The sequence below is a fragment of the Petaurus breviceps genome, unplaced genomic scaffold (assembly GCF_028583685.1).
Source record: "Petaurus breviceps papuanus isolate PSGF00001 unplaced genomic scaffold, PetGlider_PUasm1.0 178, whole genome shotgun sequence".
NCBI classification, from domain to species: Eukaryota; Metazoa; Chordata; class Mammalia; order Diprotodontia; family Petauridae; genus Petaurus; species Petaurus breviceps.
In genome coordinates this window covers 22,216,548-22,242,724 of record NW_027185777.1, presented here as the reverse complement: position 1 = coordinate 22,242,724, position 26,177 = coordinate 22,216,548, and the positions used below count along the sequence as shown (strand labels likewise).

Genomic DNA, 26,177 nt, shown 5'->3' with positions numbered 1-26,177 from the left:
GTTTTTTATTTACAGTGGGCAAAAGCAGTTGTCCCAGTTAAGATCCTTGGGAACTGGGTGAGGTCTATGTTAAATCTGCTTAGCTGGGCTTAAAAATTAAAATATGTCAAACTTTTATTTTCTTTCAATGGACCACACACAATCAAGCAATCTGTCCCAGATTTTCCCCCCAAAGTAAAAATCAACCCTTCTCCCACTGAGAAAAGCCCAAAGTGGTCAATCTTTGAATGTTTACATTGGTAGAAAAGCCAAAAGCTCCTTTTTGAAAGCTGATTAAAAGCATATCTTGGCTCCCAGAAATAGTAAATCAAAATACAGAACTGATCTGGCTAATTCACAGGCGCCTAAAAATTGGGGTATGCAATGGAAATTCTTGGTCAGGCTTTTCCCCAGAGCTACAGCCTGAATATTACTACTTAGGGGTGGCCAAATTCACCTCCGAGATTCAGATGAAAGAATACTAAGGTCATTTCATTAAAACACTGATTTTACTTTGGGAGCTTTGGATTTTGGAGAAGTTAACACACCTGGTGAGCTTCCTAACCTTTTAGCAAAAGGGAAAAACTCCTGAATGGGAGACAGATAGCTGAGGTGTACGGCAATGAGAAAGGCAGTGACTCAGTGGAAATGACTAGTTCAGCATCTTATAAGATTCGAGTTCTATGAGTGACATTATGCTGCCCTCTCTGGCAGTGGGACAACTGATACACAATTATAAAGTGGGGTAACAAGGGCGAAATGATCCATTACATTTGGTTGCATTTAAAGGATGCTGTCCTTAAGCCAAACCGAAAAGAGTGGAAACACAGAAGCTGATGGGGACTGAAGAAGGGTGTTTGGGCCTGCTTAGGTTGTGAGATCACTCAGATTTCTTCCAGCCTCTCTTTGAAGTAGTCTCTGTGTCTGATCAAGGACTCTCTGTCTTGGTGTTATAATCTGACGTCCTTCAGGAGGATTAGAATTGGGAATGAGAGAGGACTTGTGTCAAGGAATAAATATGTGAGAAAAGAAAGGACTGCTGGAGAGAAGAGAGGGTGTGGTAGCAGTCCAGACCTCAGTCATGTTTACTCTGAAGACTTTCCAGAAGGCATGGGTCATTCTAGGGTCACTCAAAGGTTTCAAGTTCTCTCAAATGAATTGGATTTCCATGCACCCTGCTTAGATCTTGACCATCAGGGTAGCTCCTATGGGGGTATCAAAGCTACCTCAGACAAGGTATATAGTCATGGGATCAAGATGGAGCCATATGGACATAATATATTAGTTCTATCACCCCATGGTGCTTTACTTCAACATGGGCAAGATGTCTCAGGATCCAGTAGCTATCTGTTTGGGGGTACCATAATTACTGGATTATAGCAGGGATTCTGGGTATGAAGATGTTCCTTGGGACTTAGGTCAGGTAACTTAATGTCCTTGCTAGGGATAAAGGAAGTGTGAAAAGGAAAGAAAACAAGTGGGAAGTACCTGGGAAAGACAAAGGGCCAAGCAAATGACCAAACACAACTCATATAATCATGGAAGCACATGGTTTAAGGAAAAAAAAAAACAGGCACATGCAAGGAATGACCAAAGAATTTTGCAACTGATCTCAAAATGAGAACACCCATCTTTTTTGTGCTGCCCACTTCAATAAATGTTTGCCAGGGGAAATGAATAAAAGTCAGTTAAAGGCATATTAAAGAGGAGGCTTATTCCAGTTAGCTGGCTCAAATCATATTAGAGTACCATGATAGATGATCATAATATTAAGCTTACTTAATTGACAGGTAAGGGGAAAGACAAGGTTATACTCACTTACAAGTTCTTCAAGGGCAAGGATCATATCTAAAATTTGCTTCTCCCCACCAGGACCTAGTAGGCTGGCAGGAGAATCAGGAAACAAGCATTTATCAAGTGTTTATCATTTGCCAGGCACTGTGCGAAGCAAACACCATACAAAAAATTATACATACAAAATATATACAATATGAACAAAGTAATCTCTAAGCTAAGGTAGGAATGGCAGAGTAGGTGGGGGAGGAGATTCCACATACAGGAGATGCTAAATAAATGTTTGTTATTTTAATGTTAGCATGATTAATGTAAATGTTAGCATGTGGAGCTACCTGGAAACATCACAATATTAGCCATAGTTCCCTGGAATTCTTTCCCAGAACTGGAACAATAGGAAATCACAATTTAACAGAGTCTAAGAGGAAGATGGGGTGGTTATAGTCTGGCTACCTGAAGAAAGAAGGGAAAAACCAGTAGGAAAGTTTTCTTGTTTATTATTTTTTTCCTTTGTTACTTGATTTATCCAGAAACAGGGCAAAAATGGAAAAGTGGATTTACAGATTTATTGCAACATTAATAGTAGTAGGCATGGCATGGGGGAAAAGATGGAAGGGGAAATATTTGAATGGGATACTAAACAGGATTTTTAAAATTGCCTTTCTGGGCCCCACTCTATCTGCAAAAAGAAGCTTTGGTCAGGATTATCTCAAAAGACCCTTCTAGGGCTAATATTCTGTAGTTCTAGGGAAGTAACAAGAAATCTTCCACATAATTCTGATATCTGTAGAAACCCGCAGTTTTGACTTTACTCCTATAGAAAGAGGATGAGAGAAAGGGAACCCAGCCAACACCATGGTTAAGAGGAACAGCAGGGTTTCCTAGCTTCATTTGTAATTGGCACCCAATTAACACTTTGTATTTTTGACTTCCACAAGGAACCATCTTTCTCCAAGGCATAGGAGGGAGCTGTGTGCCCCTGCTTGGCAGCTACACCAGTGATTAGAATGATCATGACAGGACCATGGAACAACAGAAAAGGTATCGGGGTTTTAGGGAGTACTAGGGTAGCCTGCAGAATGACCATGAGCCAATCAAGTGATCCATAATAGGAAAAAGTGTCATGACAACTGTTTAAAAGGATGCTCCTGAAGGAGACAAATGTTCCAACAGTGAAGACCATTCTCTTAGGCAGTCTTAACTGAGGAGAATAAACAGAGCGTGCAGTACAAGGACATGCTGCAGATTAAATGAGTAAAGAGGAAGAACTTCAAGTCCCAGTTTTCCTTTCAGAATTGGACAAGTAAGAGCAGTGAAATTCTTGGTTCCATCTCCACAGCCTGGGGTGCCCCTGTCTTTGTCACCCTGCCACAGTTAAAGGTCTCTAACTCCTTTGGCTAAGGGTCCATTTTTGCCTGTCTTCCTTATCTCCAACTTCCTCTCCCCCACCCCCACTTCATAGTTTTTAGCGGAATGGGAAGATGAGGTTTGACCTGCCAGAGCCCATTTCCACACTTCTCTAACAAGATCATATTTTCATAACCTTTTACATAATAGCAGGTTTGCATGACTACATGGAGAAAGACGACTTAGTCTGATAGCTAGCCCAAAGGTGCATTCCACCAGGGGGAGAAATGGAGCAACAAAGAACAGCATCTTGGAATGAAAAAAAAAGGGAAAAAACAATGAGTTTGTCTTCTTTACCTGCATTCCCAGCTTCCAGTCTGGGAAGCTATTAACAACCTACAGGATCCCTAGAGAGGGAGCAAAGCATGGTAAAGTCAAAGAAGTGCTAGATTTGGACTCAGAGGAATTCTGTTTAGATCCTGTTTCTGGGAGAACTCACTGGTATGACAACAGACAAGTCACTCGAGTTTTCTGGGACTGTAAAAGGAGGAAGTCAGATAAGATGACCTCTGAGATCTCTTCCAGTCCAAAATCTATGACCTAAGGAAGAAAAAACCTTTTTTCTTTCTATTGCCCATCCAATGTTGGATTTCCTCCTTAACCTGCTTAGAGCTAGAAGACTATTCAATCAGTCAATAGGCATTTATTAAGTACCTACCAGAAACCCTGAATTCATGTTTTTCTGAAAGAAGAGTAAGGTTTTCTTATTCAACCAGATACCTCCAGGGCAAGGAGAACTTTTATTAATGAAGATGTCATTTCCTGATGAGCTCCAGGAGTTCTTTCATTATAAGGAATCCACAAGACAGCAGTCAGGATATAGGAAAAACACCAGAAGATTCCCACTGTGTGCTTGTAGCCACAGATAGCTATGACTACCTTGTGCTTGGATTTTCCAGGACAACCAGTTTCAAGGGGGAAAAAAAATGTATTTTTAAGAAGATTTTGCAAAAGGGATATAGCCTTTGTTGGACCATGTGACCTGTTTTTTTTTTTTTTTATTCTGAAAATATGGTCATTCTATAGAAGACCTATAAAGCAGGTCCTCAGAGAGTTTCCAGCCTATTAAGTTTTCTTAATTGAGCTCCACTGGCTCCTTTTCAAAGATGAAGAGTAGGATGGGGTGTTGATAATAGTTTATGGCTACAAAACTGATGCATTTCATCCCCTCCTCCCCCATTTTATCTTCAGTGGACTACATGAAGAGACTAGGGGGTGGAGAAATGATGAGGAATCTATTCCAGGCCAGTTCACAAATACGGCCTTACACAACCCAACAATTAGATATTCATTTGGGTTAACAAACTCCCTTTTAAAATTCAAACACCTCTTAGGAAGATTAAGCTTTTAGTTCACACCTAATGTAAATTATTTTAATTCCATGCCTTAGAAATCTAGGAAATGTTTTTAAACCCATGTATAACATGAGATTTTGAAGCAAGAGGGTTGTGTATTGGGGTAAAGAACTTAAAGCAACCAGAAAAGAAGGAATAGTTACTCCAAAAGGACATGGGAAGACAATAAAGACAAACTTTTGCCTGGGGTCCCAACTAGTTTTGGAAAATTGCAAACTTCAGTTTCCAATTTAGTTATAAATTCCTCTTGGGAGGACAATGGGTAGAGGAAAAGAATTCAAAAAGGGGAAAAGAGAAGATCACTCGTTTATTCCTGGTCACCTTCCTTTCCCTCTTTATTGTAGAAAAGTAAGGGTTATGTGCTACAGCACATACAGCATTTGTGGGATTTCCTAGTTATGTCATTGGGGGTTGTACCTAAACTGCAAAATGAGGAGTGTCTATCATCCCATACATTAAGGGAAAAGAAGTTTGAGTTGAGGCAACAGTAGCATAGGGCTGGATGAACTACTGAATTGTGAGATTTTGGATAATCAGAAAATAGCATTAAAGTTGCTAGAAAGGGTGATAGAAGAGGAGAAAGTCCTAGGTCCTGTCCTGTCTTCACTTCACTCACTCAGTGACTATTTCAGCTCCAATGGGTTCAATGATCAATTATATATATAAATGGTTCTCACATCTCAATTTCCAGTTGCAGTATTTCTCCTGAATTCCACATCATCTCCTGTCTGTTGGTCATTTCAAATTCAACATCCAATAAACAATTCAATCTCAGTATGTCTAAGACAGAACTCATTTTCTCCCTGCTTCCTCCTATGTACCCCCAATCTTCCATCTCTTTCCAAATTTCCTGTTTCTGATAAGAGAACCTCTGTCCTACCATTCTCCCAGGTTTGAAAAATCTTTGTATTATCCTTGTAGTCTCCTCAACTCCTTACCCTCCCTCACCCCACTACTGCCCTTTCAACCATGACCATGTGTTTTCTATCAGTCCCCTTTCTCACTAATCTCACAGACACCACCCTAGTTCAGGTGCTCGCCCTCCTTTTATTTGGAACTACTGAAACTACCTTCTAATTGATTCTCTTAGTCTCTGTCCACTCTAACCTGTACTCCACATAACTGCTAAAGTGATTTTCCTATGTCACCACTGTGGGGGAAAATACTTGATTATTTATGAATATGTTTTGAATCTAGTTTTATGTCTAAAAGAATTGTCTATTCCAAAGCCTTAGGTCATACTTGTCCTCAGAGACTTTCCAGGGAAGCTGGAGAGCTAGTTTTGGGTCCAGCCATGTGGGTTTTATGTCCATCCCAAAAAGTTTTTTCTTGGGATTCCCCAATAGCTTGTGTTTTGGCTTTACCCAAATTTTATCGAATATTGACACTTACCTGTTGACATATCTCAAGCAATTTTACCTGGAAACTGCCTAATTGCCTATGTACAGCAGTATCCTTGTTTGAACTCTATATAATGTGAGACTGAACAGAGATTCAAGAGGAGGGGGAGCCCCACCTTTTTCTGGCTCCATTTTCTCTGTCAAATGACTTAATGAAAGTCTTCCTAAAACTATTTCAGGTCTTCAGTCTTGTTCTTGACTGACACCACTGCCCTTACCCAATGAACTTCGATTGTCATCAATTGTCTAGACCCTCATTTCACAGGGGGTTCCAGTCATGATCACTTCTTCATCTTGTACTCGACTCACTCTTTGGATTTCTCTACTTCCTCAGCAGCTATTCCTCCCAGAAGATACCTTTATCCTCAATACTGGTGAATCCCTTGCCCAGAACACCAATTTATACAGGGCCCAACCCCCACACTCATTGCACTCTTGGCTTGACTTACTCTCTGGATTCCTCACCAGCAGACGCACCCCAGCATGGACACCATCTCCTTCTCCCTTCTTCTGCCTTTTATGTGTTGTCTTCACCCTTTATAATGTAACCTCTCTGAGAGAAGAGGCTATCTTGATTGCTTGCCTTCTCCTCCACATTGCTTAGAACAGTGCCTGGCACACAGAAAGGGTTTAATAAATGTTCTATCTATTTATTACCTCTACAATAAAAAGTAAGTTCCTCTGTTAGACTTTTAAAAGCCTTCACAATCTGACCCAGATCTACCTTTCCAGCCTCATTGTAATTAAGTCCCCTTCCTGCAAGCTCCTGGGCAGCCAAACTGGCCCTTCAGCGGTGCCTCACATTTGACATTTCATTACCCTTCTCCCTGTGCCTGGAATGCATTTCTTCACCTCAGACGTTTCTTCTAATCCCTTACATGCTTCAAACACCACTGTCTTTCTACGTGAAGCTTTTCCTGATCCCACCAATGATTGGTATCCTGCCTCCCTAAGGTCAGGGGTCCTTGAGAACGGGTGGAGTTATCTTTGTCTTTGCAACCCTAATGCTGAGCACAGTGTGTAGTCCATAGTAGGTACTTTATAAATACTTGCTAACTGATTGAAAAGGGAGAGGAAAAGAAGGTGGCAAAGACAAATGTTATCTGTTTTTGGCTCTATTTCTAACTGCACCCAGGGGCCAAGGCAGCTGTCACTTAATAAGAAAAATACACATGTGGTTTCTTGCCTTGTGGTTGTAAATACCACCAGGTGAAGACTTATAAAGGTAAAGTCAACTGGATGTGACCCACATTCTATTGTGAAGTATTAGAAGAGGATCTTATTAAAGTATCCAACAATAGTAGAATCAAAATATCCATCCTGTATGGGGGGAGAGCTTCTCTTAAATCACTTCATGCCACTGACTTTGGTTATACATAACCAAAACTCTGAGAGCATCTTATTTTGTGAAACATCACTAACCTCCAGGAAGATGGAGGAGCTTGGGTCCCTTTGATTCCATTTCTCAGAGTGTTAGGAAGGGCTTTGGAACAGATTACAGTTCTATTCAGTTCCCAACCCACCAGCCAGTTCCCTCAGTTGACCCCAGAAATGCTTGGCTTCTTGTGTAAAAGTAATAGTGATTACAGTAATTTATATGAATTGACTACCATTTATATCTAATTATAATGCTGCAAAACAGTGATTATACATTTCATTAAATATGTGTCAATGAGAGAGGAAGCATGGTATTGTGCAGAGAGAGAGATGGTCCCAGTAAAGAAGACTCATGCTGCCTCTGACACTTACTAGTTATGTGACCCTGGAAAAATCACAATCTTTCAGAATCCTAGGAAGCTCTCTAAAACTATAACTATAAATCCTAGGAAAGGTGCTAATCTGCATAGATAGGTTTTGCTCCCCACCCCACCCTACCCCCAAGCATCACTAATAATTTCCTTAAACATTTCATTTGATAATGATGACCAACTGTGAAAGACTTGGCTACTCTTGATGATTCCAGAAATTCCAAAGGACCATGATGAAACACACTTCCATCTCCAGAGAGAGAGAAAACTGATAAACTCTAAAAAAAGATACTGAAGTTTACTTTTTTCACTTTCTTTATTTTTCTTGGGGGATTTTGTTGTGTTTTCATGTATAAAAATAGCTAACATGGAGGGAAAAGTTCCATTTGATTAAATAATAAACTCTGTTCATGTAAACTTAGCCTTCTGACTCCCAAATTAAAATAACTCAGAGCATTTAAAATCAGAACTCCAACTCCAGACATAGCAGACCCACCCCTCCAGTTTGAATGGATTGAATTTAATTAGAAGTCAAAGGTCAGCATCCATGCAATCAACAAATATCTTATTCTATGAAGAACTATGACTTGATTTTGCCTTTATACCTTCAGTGCCTAACATAGCACCTTGCATGTAATGGATGCTTAATCAATGCTTGTTGATTGATTATCTCTAAAGTCTCTTTTAGCTTTAACATAGATGATTTCTGACTGCTAGACTTCTACAGGGGAATATAAAGAATGGTGCCCTCCTTCACTAAAGTGCTTCCACAAATGGTATTATGTTCAGAGTAAATTTCTAAGGAGAAAGCTAAACCCATTGTGTTCCAAGATCCTGGTATACAGATTGTTATAAGTTTTAATTAGTTTCTCAGATCAGCAGTCCCTCCAAAGTCCCTCTGAAGTACAGAAGGATGGGTATATTCATGGAACCTCACTCTTCCCTGCTTTGGGTTTTCACACAAGAGGAATAGGAGATACCACTTCCATTCTCCCAAACCCTTTTAGGAAAATTATTACCTCTCCAACTAAATGTGAGGACACTCTTGACTCTCAGTCAATTGAACCTTTCTAGGAAAATAACAATCTCATTACAATAGAACAGCTTGAGAAAATATTTCTAAGTGCTAAATGGTAAGTGAGCCACCTGAAAATGGTACGAATGGAATTTTCCCTATAGGTCAGGCGTGAGAATGGTTTTGATGCAAAAAAGCATGGCTTTGTCCTCATTATGTACACTGAACAAAAACTCCTTGAGATGCTAAACTTAGGATATGTTCTTAGAGAAATGATGATAATAGCATTTCTATAGTGTTTTTAAGTTTGCAAAGTGTTCCACTGATTTTCTCTCATTTGATTATCACTACAACCCTTGGAGGTAGGTCCTATTATTTTACATTTTACAGATAAGAAAACTGAGGTAGACAGAGGTTAGATGACTTACTTAGGGTCACACAATCAGTAAAGACCTCAAGTCTTCCTGATTACAAGTCTAACACTGAGCACTTCTAGTAAAATGTAGTCAATTCTTTTATTTGTGTTGATGGAATCAAGCACTGTTATGAAAAATGCAGTATGGACATGCTGGAGAGAGCACTGGGGCTAGGAATCAAGAGTTCTGGGTTTGAATCCCTCTCTTCAGTCAATAAGCTATGTGTACTTAGGCAAGTCCCATTAATTTTCTACAACTCTGTTCCCTCTTTTCTAAAATATTGGTAATATATTGAATAAAATAAATTTGTAAAATGTGTGGGTTTTTTTTTTGTAAAACCAGCTCTTGCTGGTTGAACTGGTCTAAAAGGACCTTTTGTTATTTAAAATTCTATGACCCAGGATGATTAACTCTTTTGGTTGGAAGGTGTGATGCAACTCCTAAAAGATCATTTCCCCCCAGCTGGCTGCTCTACTGTACTTCATGATCACTAGAAACTTACTCTTTGGGAAGATGAAATCAACTTTGAAACTCTCACTTCCTCAGTAGCCCCAAATCCCTGGCCCCCTTCCTCCTTCTGTCTGGAGAGCTCCTCCCCATTCTACATTAGTTGAAGTCAGGGTGTCCAGGGCAATCATCTCATCACTTCCCACCCAGCTGCTCTCCTTGACTTCATTATCTCCAGAAACTCATCTTCTTCTAGGACGAAATTGGCTCTGTTACTGTGCCTCCTTAGATCATCTCTCACCCCCAGCTGCAGGACTATAATCTTGCCCCCATCTCAGCTTCTATTTTTGGGTTGTTTTTACCCATTAGACTGTAAGCTCCTTGAGGGCAGGCACTGTCTTATGCCTTTCTTTGCATCTCCAGCACTAGCACATGCATACTGGGCACTTGACCATACTGGGCATTTGACTCTCTGACTCCGATTCCCATCACGTAGCTGTGATAGGACTTTGCCCTCATTGAGAAGGACCATGCTGTTATCAAAGGAGCCTTGTGGTGCTGGAGTAGTGACAGATCATTGCCCTTTAGACTCCGTTTTGTTCCAGGGCTATACAATGACTGTCCACCATGGAGAGCATTTATGAAGAGATAAGTGACTGTACCACTTATAATTCCTTCAAGTCAACAGATTCAAATCTGTTCACTCTTACAAAAGTAGAAAAGAATAAATCTGAGTATAATATTTTTTACTGTGTGGGTGATGAAACCTAATTATAAAATTAATGGGGTTCTTTGTGATGGGAAGCACTGATTAGTTTTCTCTTTTCTTACTGTGTATACCATTAATAAGGATGACTATTAACCTGCTGCTGCTTTTCTCACCAAGATTAAAATTTCATTTCCTAAAAATTTTCCTGATGGGAAAACTATTAAACAGCGTAGACATCCCTGTATATTCTCTGGCCAACTTCAAGTTTAAATATCAGCTTCCTCCAATTTGTAAAGGTTTGAAAGTCATGCTGACAAAGACAAAGAAGATTTTGTATTTTTACTTTTTCTCAGGATAGAAAAAATATGTCATTGAGGGCATGCATGACTGGAAAAGAAGGTGGATTGACCATTGATGAGAGATGAGAGAGCCTGTTTATCAGTGAAATATTTCCCTGGCCTGAAGGAAGGCCTTAAGAGTTTTGGATAAATATTCCATGGAGAATTTATGGAAGGACAAAGGTAAGAATTGAAAAGGATGAAAGGACATTATGTGTTGTAAACTGCACTGAAAGAAGGAGATGATTCATGCTGATGAGACCAGAAACTGATTATAAAACAAAAAAAATCATAGTCTGAGTCTGAATATTTTGGACTTTATAGGGAGTTATTTTTGTAGGAAGACATTTAATTTGATGAAGCAGGAATGGTAGATAGGGATCAAGTTGAAAAGAAAATGAATTTGTGGGAATCAATTCATCAAAATTAACAACTTCCAATGCTCAGAAAAGAAAAATTGAAAGAAAATTGAAGAAAATTTGATCCATGGTCATGAAAAAAAAAAAAGGTATTCTTCTTCAAGAGAAACAGGGCAAACCATAGAGGGCAGTTTCTAGAGGGCAGAGGTGAGAGTTTCTCCAACAGTAAACAGATGTCAGAAGGTAGGCTTCCCCAAGGACACTCAGTCAGGTCACCTGGTATGTCTAATGTCAAAGTGAAAATAGAATAGTTGGGCAAGAAGGGAATTCATCCAACTTTGGCCATTTACAAACTCAGATCATAAACACTATTTCTTGTATAGGGACAATCCCACCACAGACATGTGGCAGCCTCTAAACAATGTAGTCCCTGTGCAGTGGTGGGAGCAAGAACACCTAAATGTTTGAAATCATGAGCCTGAATTAGAAGTACTTGTGGTCTCATTGCTGGGTCTGTAGATTATGTGTCTGTATACTTCAGGATGCCTGGCAGCTCAGATTTAAAACGTGGGAAAACATAAATATATCTACATACATAACAGCTATGTATGCATACATACGCACACATTTTTTACTAAGATATATGTGTAAATATTTCTGAGTATATGGACAGTCTTTTGGCAGAAATAAATCTTCATGTGTGTATATATTTATATGCATGAACAATTATACACATAGAGTTTGTGGAGGCATCTGGTAATTAATAGAAAAGAGAGCTTGGCTGGGAGTCAGAAAGAGCTGAGTTCAGATCTCACCTCTGATACATGTCAGCTGCGGGTCTCTGAACAAGCCGCTTCACTTTCCCATTCTACAGACAACTCCTTTGGATTTACTCACTTATTAATGTCATAGACTCACAGATATAAAATAAGCACTGAGCAAATGCTTTATTGATCACAGATCTAGTGCTGAAAGGGATCTCAGAGGTGATCAAATTCAAACCCCTCATTTTGCAAATAAGGAAACTGAGGCTTGTGACCTGCCTAAGGTCATTAGGGTGATTGTGATGTGGTATGTGGTGATTTGGAGAAAAGAACACATCTCTCTCATGCTCTTGTGTATGCATATGTGTTTATGTGTATGTCCAAATATACACAGTTCTGTAATGTGTATAATGATGCACAAGCTGAATGCTAAGTCACTTGAGGAACAAATCTTTAATTTCTCTCATGAATAGCTTTTATGACAGAAATAATGGCCTAGGTCAGTTCTTACCACAACTTGAGACATGGTGTCCTTAGGGCAACAGCAAATCTTTTCCTGAGCATAAACTGTTTAAGTATATAACTATGAATGTGAAATGGGAAGTCTGTCAGATGTTCACCTATGAATGAAGATGAAGGTTCATGTTCCTGTGATGTCTCAGGAACTTCATTTCAGGAAAGATTTCCATTTTTCTTATACAACCCTTTCTCCCGGCTTCCCTCCTACATCAACTCGGGCTTCAGAAAATGCATCAGTAGCTGTAAGCATGGTAATTATAGACATCTTAATGCAGTCCTGACAATCAAATGATACTCAGAGAAGACCGGCAGTCTCCAATTGAATGGTTTGGCTGTGCTCCACATGAATGTTAAGGCTGGGTCTAAGTGCTAGTGAATGACAGAATGCTAGGAATCAGCTTCTTGGTACCATTCAACGAGATACACTCATAAAACTTACAGGGACCAGCACATAAGTTTGCTGTCTTTCCAGAAAGTCAGGTTATAAAAATCCAAGCCTGTGGAAGGAAGCAGAGTAATGCCTCACTTCATTAAGTATTATTTTAGTCCCTTTAGGATAACCAGTTTTTTTTCTGGAAGCCCTGAGCTCTCTAGAATAAATGGCAATGGGTTTTAGGTTCTACCATCCCTAAAAGTTGGGGGAAAACTTCTTTGACATGCAAACCAAAAGCAAAATATAACCGCAAAGATAGTCAGCATTTATAGGGCACTTTAAGGTTTACAAAGTGAACACACTTATTTGATCCTCATTTGATGGGATCAATATCAGAATTACTTCCTAAACCAGGTAAATATTTTCCCAAGAGATGCTATTTATTTAGAATGTCCTGTCTGGGTTGGACATAAGTTTTAGGTTTAATATTTATTTCTACGACACTGACTCTCCCTCCTCATTCTATTGCTTTGTTCTTTATTTCTACAACATGTTTCCCAGGTTATAAAGTTTTCTTTGAGACCTCAGTCAGGAGCATTAGACTCACTGGCTTCACACTGGAGAGGATCCGAGAAGCTGGCCACTTTGTCTAGTTATATAACTAGCATTTATGCCTCTAAGATTTCTTGGCTCTAGATAAAGGCCATCCACAGCAGGATACAAACGCATTTTTACATCTCTTTTTTAGAACTGAACAGGCATACAGGACAAAACTATTCTGAATGTATCTGATGCCACAGTCTGGTCATCCACTCACATGTAAATACTTCTGGCGGGGAATTTCCCTTGACATATATTAAATATCTTTGTTTTCATTCGCCTGCGAATGACTGAATTGTAGAAGCTGAAGGGAACAGTGGGATACGAGGCTCCTGACCCTTCAGAAACGCTTCTGAAATGACTTCTTACACCAGGTCATGTTCAAGTAATTTCTAAAATCAGTCTGTCTAGGTCAGTAACACTGAAAAGAGAAATATGTAGGCTGGAAACTCTTCTCTTAGTTCCAGAAAACCTCTCATCTACTTTACAGGAATTCAAAATGCTTTACCAAGAAGTAGTTTAGTTCTGTTACTAACTTGAACAAGTCAGAAATGCTCCTGTCCTCCCCTCTCCATTTAAAGTGGTGCCAGTTATCAAACATTTTTCAGAGACTGATAGATAAGGTTTGGAGACAAAGAATGTGCTATATTGTTCTCTTTGTAGAATTAAAAAATATTCTCCATTATCACACGTAATGAACTAGATGACTTTCAAAAAGGAAAAATAGTACAAGAATTCAGCACTGCCATATGATGAAAACTCTTTGCAGTGAAAATCAATCCACAGAAATTAGATCTCTTTTGTTCTCCAAAGGTTAAAGGCAGCATGGAGGTCTGGAACCAATCCTATGACTTATAGTAGCCATGTGGTCTAGGGCAAATCCCTTTACCTGTCAGTAATTCAGTAAACCCTCTAAGACTTTAAGTCACAGAATAGTAGTAGACCCCATTAGGGATGGATTTTTTGACATCAGGATTTAATAATAGCTTACTATGTGCCAGTCACTGTACTAAGCACTTTACAATTATGTCACTTGATCCTTTCTAGGATGCTGGGAGATTGGTGCTATTATTATCCCTTTTTTACAGATGAGGAAACTGAGGCAAACAGAAGTTAAGTGACTTGCCCAGAGTCACACAGCTGGTTAAGTGTCTGAGGTCAGATCTGGGTCCAGGTCCCACGTTTTCTGCATTATGCTGCCTCCTAACTGCTGATTTAAATGGATGAAATCTCAGGTCCAGCTCAAGATGCATCCTCGCTAATAGGATCACAGATTCAGAGCTAGAAGGAATATTAGGTCACCTAGTCTAACCCAAGAAAAACAAGGCTAAGTGATGAGCCTGGGACCACATGGATAGTGACAGAAACAGGGTTTCCACCTGGTCCTCAGGTTCCAAGTCCAGCCCTTTTCCCATTAAATATAACTTAAGGGCAAGCACTAGGAGCACCATAGCGCATAGAGTGCCAGCCCTGGAGTCAGGAAGACTCATCTTCCTATGTTCAAATCTGGTCTCAGACATTTACTAGCTGTGTGACCCTGGGAAAGTCACTTAACCCTGTTTGCCTCAGTTTCCTCATCTGTAAAAATGAGCTGGAGAAGGAAATGACAAACCACTCCAATATCTCGCCAAAAAATTCCAAATAGGGTTACAAAGAGTTGGACATGACTGAAAAACAATTGAACGTAACCCAAGGGCATCCATTGTCTCCAGTCTTTCCTGCTGAGACAAATTCACTGGAATTCATTTCCCTATGTCATGTAATGCAACATGTGAAGAATCTGCTTTGCTAGGCAATAAATAGACCAAGCACGTTTTTTTCCGTCTCTATGATGTAATGCAAATTTCCCAACGAAAGTCTAATCCTTTACTGGAAAACATGGAATATGATGGCTTTGCAAATTTTACAGAACTCCTCGCACTTAAATTTAATGTGCTGAGCAAAATCTCACTGAAGCCCCAACCTAGCTCTGTTTTGTTTTGTTTTCCTGAGACTAGCAAACAAATGTTGATGCACACATATCTACCTCAGTAAACTTCATTTCTTCCTACCATGGTATCTTTGGCATGTTTTGTTGCTGGGGAGGGATCACCTCGAACATGCTGACACATTTTTCCAGTAGCATTCTATCTGTACCAAGATCAGGGACCAATCTGATCCCTTACCACCTGGTCTTGGAAGCTGCTACACAGTTAAAATGAAAAATATACCTTAGAAAAACTTAGTGGCTAATTATCTCATATCTCAAAAGAGGATGATTAAGTAAATAAGCTTTAAATATAGTCATCACTCACTCAAGAAACTCTCATCTTCAATAAAAACAAAACAAAAAAAAAAACCCAAACCCGCAACACTTCTAGGCTAACATTTGTATTTTAAGCCATATCTAGACCATTTTTCCTATATTACCTTCTAGGTCTCTATTCTATCCTATTTCACAGGAAATGACCTTGCTTTTTTTTTTTCTTCAATAGTAGGGTTTTTTAATCAGGGATCACCAAATACTGTCCATACCACGAGGTCCTGGTGGACTGGCAATACACTTCATGGTCATGCAATTTCTTCCTCCTCATTCAACACATCCCAGCACAAACTATTTAAGTGCTGAGCCTTCTGCTTTGCATGTGTGTGTGTATTAAAAACACAGCTGAGAAAAGCAAAACAAATGGCATGTGTCAAGAAATCCTGTTGGAATAACAAAGGCAAGGAAAATCTTGGAAACTGAAAAAACAGAATGCGGTAAAAAAGGAAAGCTGAGAATACCCAAGTCCAAGAATGAAACTTAGTCCAATTACTATTGGACTACACTAAGAGAGTTGCATTTCCCCAATGCATTTTGTCTTTCAGAAGGTTCCAATTAAGGTAGGTTTGCGCCTTGCATTTCCAGGTCACAGAAAGAAAAACCTGGGACTTTAGGACCCGTTCGTGACTCTCATAGGACTTCTCTGCTACAACTGTTGATTTTAAGGACGCTGAGAATGAAGAATGATGTTATAAAAGACAATGAATACTGTGAACATATACCAAGCCCATCTGCCTAGTCTGAGTGTGTGCAGGTGCATACAACTGTGATCCCAATCAGCTGGCTCCTTCTGTTGCCTGACTCATTGCTATGCTGACTGGCTCTAGGCTCACTACTGCTCCTTTATACTGGGGAATGTGTATGTAGGAGAGAGGAGGAAGATGGCCTGGGACAAGAAAAAGGGGAACAGATGCCCATCGTGAAGTCATCTGTACACCTACAAGTACAGATGTGGGCAGGAGTTGATCTCTATCAGCTGTGGAAAAGTTGTTCTTCATTCGCTTGTCCTAGGGAAACTAGAATTCTTCCACTGGCCTGGTGGTGGTGGTCCATTCCTGTAGGTAGCTAAACTGCACCCCTTCCACAGGAGACTGAACCTTCCTCACCACAACAATCTGTAATTTCATTGTTGTGGGTGACTCCTTCCCCCAAGCTGATCATAACCCCTTTAGAGACTTTTTTTTGGATAGGCTTTGAGCATTGCCACAACAGAAAACCTGAATTTAACTAAGCTTATCCTTGGGAAATAGACATTACTAGGCTCATACTCAGGGCCTTTCTAGATTCCTAAGAAGGTCCAGAGCTTATGCTCTGTTGTTCTTGCCTTAGAAAAGCTGTCATCACTATCCATACACGTACTGTAATAAGATATGGTCTAAACTACAAAAATCTGAGATCTTGTTTTTGTATTTCTTGTTTCAGTGGTCATAAGAAAAGAAACCCAAATTTACTTCTGGCTTACATGAGGGTGGCTAGAGAAATAAATTAGCCTCTTCTTAAAAGTCCTAAAAAGTCCTTGGCAAAATCATATACTTACAAATCTCCTCCTTGCCCCCTTCAAAAAAAGGGCAGGGGGGATTTAAGAAAGAAACTAAAGAGAAAGTGATATCATTCTGAAGTAGAGTCTGTAACAGACTTCCTTCTAAAGATACTTGTTCAAGCTTCATTATTCTAGAACACTCCCTCCCCCTCCACAGAGTCTCTTTTAGTATACAGGAAAAATATCCAGAAAAACAGTCTGACTATTAATGAACAAATTCTTGCTGTAAAAGACAGAGAGGAAACACTAGCCAAGCTGTACAGAAAAGGCAGCTGTTGTAGAAAGGCAGATAGACTTCAAAGATGGCACGGAGTCATACGCTTACCTTGATCTGGAATCACCATGTAACGGTGAGTCGGCGAGCGAACGGCTCGGTGATGCTGGCCGCTTCGGTGAAGAAAGGGACACCCTGCGGGTCTGCTTGGGAGACCTTGGCACATCACTGAATGAGGATTCTCGTCCGGAAAATGCCAAGGAGGGAGAATTATCAGCTGCAGGTGGCAAGTCTCGGATGTGGCCAATGGCACTCGCTTCTTGTGCTTTTCTGTGGTTTTCCACATTCAACAACGCCTCCTTGTCAAGAACACCATCATCCCCATGAAAGGCATAGTCCTTGGACTCAGCCGCGGTGCTCCTGGGCTCCGTGGTCTCAATCCTAGAATAATGGTACGTCACGTCTTTGCTCTCTTCTTCCTGCTTCTCACTTTTGCCTCCCCTCCTCTCAACGTCATGATCCTTCCGGGTCTTAGTATAACGCGACAGATATTCAGAGTCTGCATCCGAATCCAGGGTCAGCCCATATTTCTCAGCAAGTTGTCTCCTCCTTTCGGCCTTGTATCTGGCTATTCTTTCAGCTTTGGAGTCCAGTCCCTGGGTGTCCATGGTCCCTGGGCTATAGGAGGACTCTGTACTGAGGGCTGTAGTTTCTATGCAATATCGGGATCGAGGCTGCTTCTCTACAGAAGAATCTGAAGTTTCCTCCTCTTCATTGGATCGACCTAGACATGTAGCATGAGAACAATGGAAAATTCATGGGCAAGGGGCTGTGATTAAGGAAGAATTACTGTATACCACCTGCTCCTAGCCTGGTGTGAGGAAATGCCAGCTTGTTCATTTGAACAGATTTAGCTAACACACTGTACTTTGTCAACCCAAGAATTTTCACATAAAGACTCCAATGGATCAAAGCTCTACTACTGTGTGGTCAAAAGAGCACTGAATGGGAAGTAACAGACCCTGAGTCACAATCCTACTTCTGCAATTACTGCCTGTGTGGCCTTGTCACCATCACTTCACATGGTTGCACCTCAGTTTTCTTTCTTGTAAAATGAGGGGGTTGGAACATGTGATCTCTATGATCCCTTTAAGCCCTAAATCCTCAACCATTCCATTTTGGCCTACATGCATGGCTCCAAAAGGACAAGCCAAGCCTCTGGAAGAGTTCTGTACCTAGAAATGGGCTGAATGGTGTCATGGAAAGAAAGATGGATTCGAAACCAGGAGAATCCGGGACCTGAATTCTGCCCCCGAACTCACTAGCTGGGTAATGATGTGGGCAAGCCATCTAATTTCTCTGGCACTTGGTATCCTTATTTATGAAACAAGATTAATGACATCTAGAGACCCCACCCCGAAGAGCTGTTGGGAAGGACCAAATGAGGCATCATATGTGAAGTGTTAACAAAAGGTTCCAGTGCCATGTAATTGCCAGCTATCACCTTCCCCATCATCACATACACATTAAAAGTTCAACCAGGATGCTTTCAGGATGAAGGTCAGGCTTACAACTCATGAAGAAATCAAGGGAGTCCCAAAGAGTGACATGAACCAAAATGAAAACATGTGAGTCACAGCAGTTGGGAAGGAAGATCTGTTTTGCCATTTACACCCAACACTGTGTGTGGGTGACTGCTAATTCCTCTGAATGATTTCCAATCACAGAGAGAAAATAGGGCTTATTTTTTTGGCAAGTAAAATTTCTAGTCTGACTTGAAGAACTAATGTCTTTTTAGAATTTTTAATCGATATCTCTTATATTTGTATCCCTAAGAATTCTGAAATGCCATATGTGGGGGACCTAGGTGATACAGTGAATAGAGCCCCAGAGTCAGGAGGGCCTGAGTTCAAATGCAGCCTCAGACACTTACTAGCTGTATCACCTAACCCTGATTGCCACTTGCTCTCCCCCTGCCCCGCCAAAATAAATAAAAAGACTCATCATTCTTTCAAAAGAAAAAAAAAAGGAGTAAAACAATCAGTGCAACAAATAAAATTGTGTATAAGCCAACTAGTGTGCACATCCATGAGGATTTGTTTAGCAAGGAAATATCCCTGCAGATGAAAGTTTCCCATGAGAATCAAAGAATCAATGCTAAGCACCTACTATGGGGGCAGCCTGGAGTCAGGAAGGCGTGAGCTTATATCTGGCCTCAGACACTTATTAGCTGTATGACCCTGGGCAAGTCACTTAACCTGCTTTCCTCTGTTTCCTTCTCTGTAAAATGTGGATAATAGCACCTACTTCCCAGGGTGGTTGTGAGAATCAAAAGGGACAATAATGAGCCCAATGCTTGCCATATGTGGATGAGGATGAGGGAGATAATACTGCTAGGCACAGAGGACACAAAGCCCAGAATGAAACAATCCCTGATCACAAGGCACACCACCACCTCTGTCATCCAGAGGTCCCTTACCTCAGGATGACAGAGCCTCAGTTATCTCAAGAACTAGGAAGAAAGCAGAACTTCTTGCTCTGGGCTGTCCAAAATAATGCCTCAGGCTCCGGGCACGAAAGCTCAGAATTAGGGAATCTATCGTTTTGTTCACAGGGAGACCCTCAGACCTTCCCCGGGGACCCACTAATTCCGAATTTACAGAATTCTGACCAACTTGTTTGTTTGGTCTCCTGGTCCACAGTAAATCAGAAGCTTCCAGAAATAGCAAGAAAAGCCTATCAAAGGCAGGATCTCCAAATGCAGCAGTCCAGAGGCAGGGAGCCACTGGCTGGATCCAGAGCCTGACTCTCAGAGAGCGTGGTGGTTGTGAATTGGTGTGGTCTACCGGACAGAGAAATGGATTTAATGAGCAAGATACCGCGAGTGAACCAAGCCTGGCTCTGCACTAATTAGTTATGTAAATGTGGGTACATCATGTGAAAGGAGGGGCAGAGGAAGCGGGTTTTGAAACAGATGATTTCTCAGGTCCCTTCCAGCTCTCCATCCTGTGGTCACTCTGTTATAGAAAGGGACAGTGCCTGATGTCCATAAGGATAATCAAAGGAAGAAGTCACAGAAGAAGGGAGTGGGAAGAATGTTTAAACATGGAGTTATAGGTCCTGAGTTTGAACCCCAGTGTTGGTGTGGTTTTAATAATTTCTATGCTACTTATTCCCTGACTGACCTTAGGTAAGTCACTTAAGCTTTTGGCCTCAGTTTCTTCATCTTTACAATGAGGAGGTTAAACTAGGTGACCTATGAAATTTCTTCCAACTCTGAATCACAGAATCACATATTTAAAACTGGACCTTAGTGGCCACATCATCCAACCCCCTCATTTTACTGATGAGTAACTTCCCTAAGGTCAAAGAAGTAGTGGACAGGGGCCATATTTGGAGCCAGGGCTCTTGGCCCCATATCCTTTCCATTGAACCTTCCTACTCCTTTAACCTGGATTCTGATGTCTCTTAGATATTGATTAAAAATGGGCAAAGAAAAATGTCAAGTTTTGTTAGCTATCTTGGAGACACACTTAAAGCAAAACACTTCATTCTTTAATGGCATGAGGACAAGGAGATGTGCTGCATGATCCAATGGAGAGTCGATGCTTACCAATGTGAGGGCTATAGAGGTCTGTGGCTCGAGTATATCTGGGCGTGTCTTCTTCTAGTAATCGGTGGGTAACTAATCCTGTACAGCTTTGTAGAAGAAGGGGCTGAGAATCATTTTCAATTCCTTCCAAGCGTCTGGCAATGCGTTCTTTTCTGTGAAATACACCCCCCAAAAAGTGCAATGAGTAATACACACCAAGCAAGAAGTAAAACTTGTGCCCAGATAATCTATATCCTCCCCTTCAAAAGCCACAAATACCTTACCTCTTCATTTCTAAAACGTCTTTTCTCTTTGGCTCAAAGAGTTTTCTTAATTCTGCAACTAAAAACAAAAAATACAACTAAGATTAGTCCTTAACCATTACACATTACAGGATATATCTTGAGGTTAGGGTAACTCCGGTCATTATAGTAGAGGTCTAACCTTTTGGGGGAGGGGGAAATAGTTCTCCTTTCCTTGTCTTGGGATGGAAGTACAGCAGACAGTCATAGGCCTGCCTCCACTGCTCATCATCATGTAAGCTTTCTGATATGGTTTGAGTCATCCCTCATTAGACAGCCTCGTGACTGCCAGGGGCTCACCACTTTGGTGCCAGACTTGGTGTCCTCATAGGCCTCACAAAATAAAATACCAAATGAGATCTGAGAGAAAGATCATGTCCAACTGTGGGGAGGGTTCAATGAGGGCATCATGGAAGAAATGTCATTTGGGTTGGAGTTTAAAGATAGAATATAGCGGATGGAGATGACAGGTAGACAAAGTAGTGTATTTGGCTACGGTACAGCATGTTTGGAGGGGAACAGGTTGAGATAGATAGCATATAGACAGAATGGAAAGATAGAATGGGTGGGGAGATAGACAATGGATAGAAAGAATGGATGGAGAGATAGAATGGATAGACAGAATGGATGGAGAGATAGTAGGCAGGTAGATGGATAGAATGGATATAGACAGATAAAATGGAAGGATGGATAGATACATATTGTACTTGCTAGTCACTCTACTACAAGCAAGCAAGATATTTGCTTCCCTCAAGAAACTTCCATTCTAAGGGAGAAGAGATAAAGAGGAGTTGGAGATCAGGTTAGACATGGAGACAGTGTAGAAATGGCCAGAGAGTACTTTGGAGGCCTGGATCCCAGCAAGATCCCAGCCTAACAAGGCCCCAAGTGGTTGCGGGAGCAGAGTCTGATTTTATAGTAGGGAGGAGGTGGAAATCAGGGCCTGGACAGAGGCTTTGTGGTACAGAGATGGCCAGGAGCTGGAGGAACTTGACCAGGGTCACACAGGGGGTGAGCAGCAGAGCCACAAGCAAACCCAAAATTTTTACACTAGAAATTGAACGCTCCAGGATGTCATGTTATGTCTCTAGCAAGTAATCATGTATGGCAGTATGGCTATCAAACACTTCTAGACATACTGTCACAAGGAAGAATATTAATTTTTATTTCCTACTTTAGCTAATTATCTTAATAATTTAAAACTTTTTTTTACCTATTATTCAAAGCCCTTCACAATCTAACAGCTCCATACCCTTCCAAATGTATTTTATGCCTAGCCATCTCCATGTCATGTGGTTTTTGTCTAGGCCCTCATCTACCTCCTCCCAAATGTAAAATTGGACTACACCCCTGGAATCACCTTTGGGCCTTGATAGACAAGCTCCAGCCTTCTCTTGCTAGGATCCAGGTCTCCAAAGTAGTTATTAATTACTCAGCTGTAATGTGGGCATGTAATTATTGAACATTAGTAACTCAAATGCTGATATTACACTAATTCAAGGGACATTACTAGGTGCTTCCAAAATGTTATCTAAATTATTCAGTAGTCAAATTCAGTGGAGTGAAGTGATGCTGATGTATGGTTTATAAAGACCAATATATCTAAGGCATCCTAAATTCTGAGAGCTCTCTGCAGCTTAATATAATGACTGTAACAAGAGATTAAGTAAAGAGGGAGAGGAAGAAGAAGAGAGAACCCTGGTACAATTGTAGAAGGAATAGAATTTTTATTTTCATTTTGCTATTTATTTGTACGTACCCATTTTTGTAAATAAGCAACTCCCTAAACAGACAGACAGACACACACACAGAATGATGCTTCCTGACTCTATTCATAAATATACAAGACCCATAAAAAAAAACAAAGTAAGCAAGACTTTGATTGAACTGGTCATTCTTTAGCAGGCTGGTTAGCAAAAAAAGATCATTTTTCATTTACCCTCCTAGGAAGTGGAGTAGCTGGAGGAAAGGAGTACTTTCTCATAAATATACTGTTTATGCTCCCAATTAAGAGAAATGACACAATCTAGCATTGTGGTGTTTTTCCACAGGGGCTGGAACTTTTGGCTACCGCAAGTAGGGTTAAGGCTGATGAAAAATTTAGTGGCTAGTAATTTGAAAGGTCAAAATATCAAAACCCCATGATTTTAATTGGATCGCTTTAAATCTAAAGCAGGACATGGTGAGAGTAATTAAAAAAAAAAAGTTACAACTGGTTCTCCCCATTTCTCCCAGGCTGAAATTCAAGGGCTATTCATGGCCCCTATCCCACTACTGATGAGCGATGGAAGTTTGACCTGTACCATTTCTGACCTAAGCTGGTTTGCAATTCCTTAGACAATGTGGTGGTCCCTCATTCCCAGGGTCTCAACCACACTAATGCTAAACTTAGTGAGGACTCCCAACTAGAACACTGAGCTCAAGGTATCTGCCAGCCTCAATCTCCTTAGCAGTTGGCATTAAAAGTATGCACCACCAAGGTCAGTGCTAGAGTAACTTTAACAAAGCTATTGAATGAACTCAGAACACTCCTAAATAAGGGTTTGTCAATCTAACACTAAACAGGGGTAGCTAGGTGGGACAGTGGATAGAGCACTGACCTTGGAGCCAGAAGGACCTGAGTTCAAATCTAACCTCAGATGATTACTAGCTGTATGACCCTGGGTGAGTCACTTCACCCTGATTGCCTCAAGGAAACAAACAAAATGACAATACTAAACAGAGATTTTATTGAGTAACAGAAAGGAAACAATATGGGTAATTATTCAGGAGAACTCGCCTTCCCCTTTGGGATTCATTTCACATACATTATCTATCATCTTTGAATATTAACAACATCTCTGTGAAATAGTTATTACTACCCCCACTTTACAGACAAGGAAAACTGAGTCTCAGAGAGGTTTAAGTGTTAAACTTAAACTTAAAATCAACCACACAGATCATCAATGTAACGGAGAAGACTTGAGCCCACGGCCTCTGACTCCCAATCTGGGCACCTTTCTACATTGACTGGACATAATTTTATAACCTAGAAATATCCACTAGTCTATGCAGGATGAATAAGAGTTCTGTATAGTTAGTAGAAAAAAATTTCATTCACTTTACCACTGTCCCTTTACCTGGGGTTAAGAAGTATACAGTTATTCATTCACATTCCAACTTTCTCTGTAGTCGTTATTTTATATTGTGGATTGGCGTAAGAACTTCAATGGGAATTTTGGGGGAGTTTTACAGAAGCCACAGATGATACATGGAGGCCAGCAGACAAGACAGAAAAATTTTAGAAATGCATAAAATATATGAATAGTATCTTATAATATCAACATATTTTATCTTTTAATACCACAATAATTCAGACTTCTTCTCTGGTACAAAGGGAGGGTCAAAAAATTCTCCAGATTGTGGGGGCCCTGTACCCCTAATCCCCATGATGTGGAAGGGGTAACTATACTGACTGATCATTCTTCAAGCTGCTTATAAAGTTATATTGACAACAACATGCATTTGACTGAAATCATAATTTTCTTAAAGGTTTGAAGAACTCAGTGCAGTGAAAAGAAGACTAAGTTTGGAGTCAGAAGACCTGTGTTCAAATCTTGACTCTGGTACTTACTAGATTTGTGACCTTGAGCAAATAAATCCTTATCAAGTTCCTTTGTGGATAAAATGAGGAGAATGGATTGAATGGTTCCTAAAGTCCCATCCAGGTTTCACATTCTATGGCTCTAGGAACTCTACCAGCCCCTCTCAGCCTAAGACATTTTTAAGAGAAAATAGTTGCTATGGGACAGTGAAGAGGCTAAAGCAGGTTAGTTGCTTCTTGCAACCCAATTTTTTGACTATCCACTTCCTGAATTCCCCAAAAGAATTCAACCTGCCAGAAATCATCTCTTCTTACATTTCCTAATTTGATTAACAGTACCACCATTCTCCAAGTCATTGGGCAGCACTGGGTAATAGGAAGAATATTAGATTTGAGGTTGGAAGACCTGGTTTCTCTTTCAGCTCTATGGGAACCTTAGTTTATTCCCTCGTGTACAAAATGAAGGGAGATTGAACCAGGCCGAGAGAGCAGATTGGAGGTAGGGATATCCTGTGGGACTGCTGTTTTGGGGGGATGGATGGGGGAAAAATGGGGAGAAAATTTGTAACTCAAAATCTGGTGGAAACGAATGATGTAAATCAGAAGTTAATAAAGCATTTTAAAAAAAAAGGAGATTGAATCAGGCCTCTGAGGTCCTTTCTAGCTGTAAAGCTTGAGAGCCATTGTCCCTTCCTTTCTCCCTCACCACCCAAATCCAACTAGTCATCTGCTTCTGCAATGACCTCATATCCATTGTTAGAGCTGTTATTCTAATACAAGCGCTTTCCTGGCCAGCCCAAGCTAGTCAACCAACCACTGAATCCTTCTCCCAGCACCTCCACCTAGTTCTTCAAGTACACACTGAAAAGTCACAGTGTAGGTCCTCCATGGCACAAAGGAGTGGGATCTGCTGGGGAGTTCTCTGCATGGCCTTGGGCAGGGTAAGTCACCTTACATCAAGGAGTCTCTTTGTAAAATGGCATAATATTGACATTACCCTCCTGGAAGAGCTATAGGATCGTCGACTTATAATCGAAAGGGATGGAGGATGCCAGCAACTCCAATCCACCCATTTTACAGATGAGAAAACTCAGATTGTACGACCCGGTCAGGGTCACCCGTTATTGTCTGTGGCAGACCTTGAACGTGATTCCTCCTGACTACAGCTCCAGGCTTCTATCCCCTCGGCCACCTAAGCTATTACTGAGCAAAGGGCTTGAATAACCTTGAAGAGCTATGCAAATGTTATATAGGGGCAATAAACACATTACTAGTTATACTATTACAAAGTTTTAACCCCACGTTGAGACACATTTTAAATATAATAAGTGACAGTGCTTTTTAAAGGGATCTTATGTTGAATTTGTTAAAATTAAAATTCTCTTGTGGAGCAAATCATAATAATAATACTCCTTGTGAAT

The 26,177-nt window shown here is 40.6% G+C and overlaps 1 protein-coding gene across 27 annotated transcripts in view; it reads right to left on the bottom strand.

The window, feature by feature from the left end:
- SVIL (supervillin) overlaps positions 1-26,177 on the bottom strand; it is a 267,203-nt gene that overhangs the window by 89,249 nt on the left and 151,777 nt on the right. For all 27 annotated transcript variants that reach the window (XM_069086415.1, XM_069086412.1, XM_069086418.1 and 24 more), the window contains 3 exons: positions 21,156-21,213; positions 20,893-21,044; positions 17,391-18,063 (listed from right to left, as the gene is read on the bottom strand). In XM_069086415.1, the coding sequence (XP_068942516.1) occupies positions 17,391-18,063; positions 20,893-21,044; positions 21,156-21,163 (833 nt within the window). In that variant the 5' untranslated portion in view covers positions 21,164-21,213. The remainder of the gene's footprint in view (positions 1-17,390; positions 18,064-20,892; positions 21,045-21,155; positions 21,214-26,177) is intronic.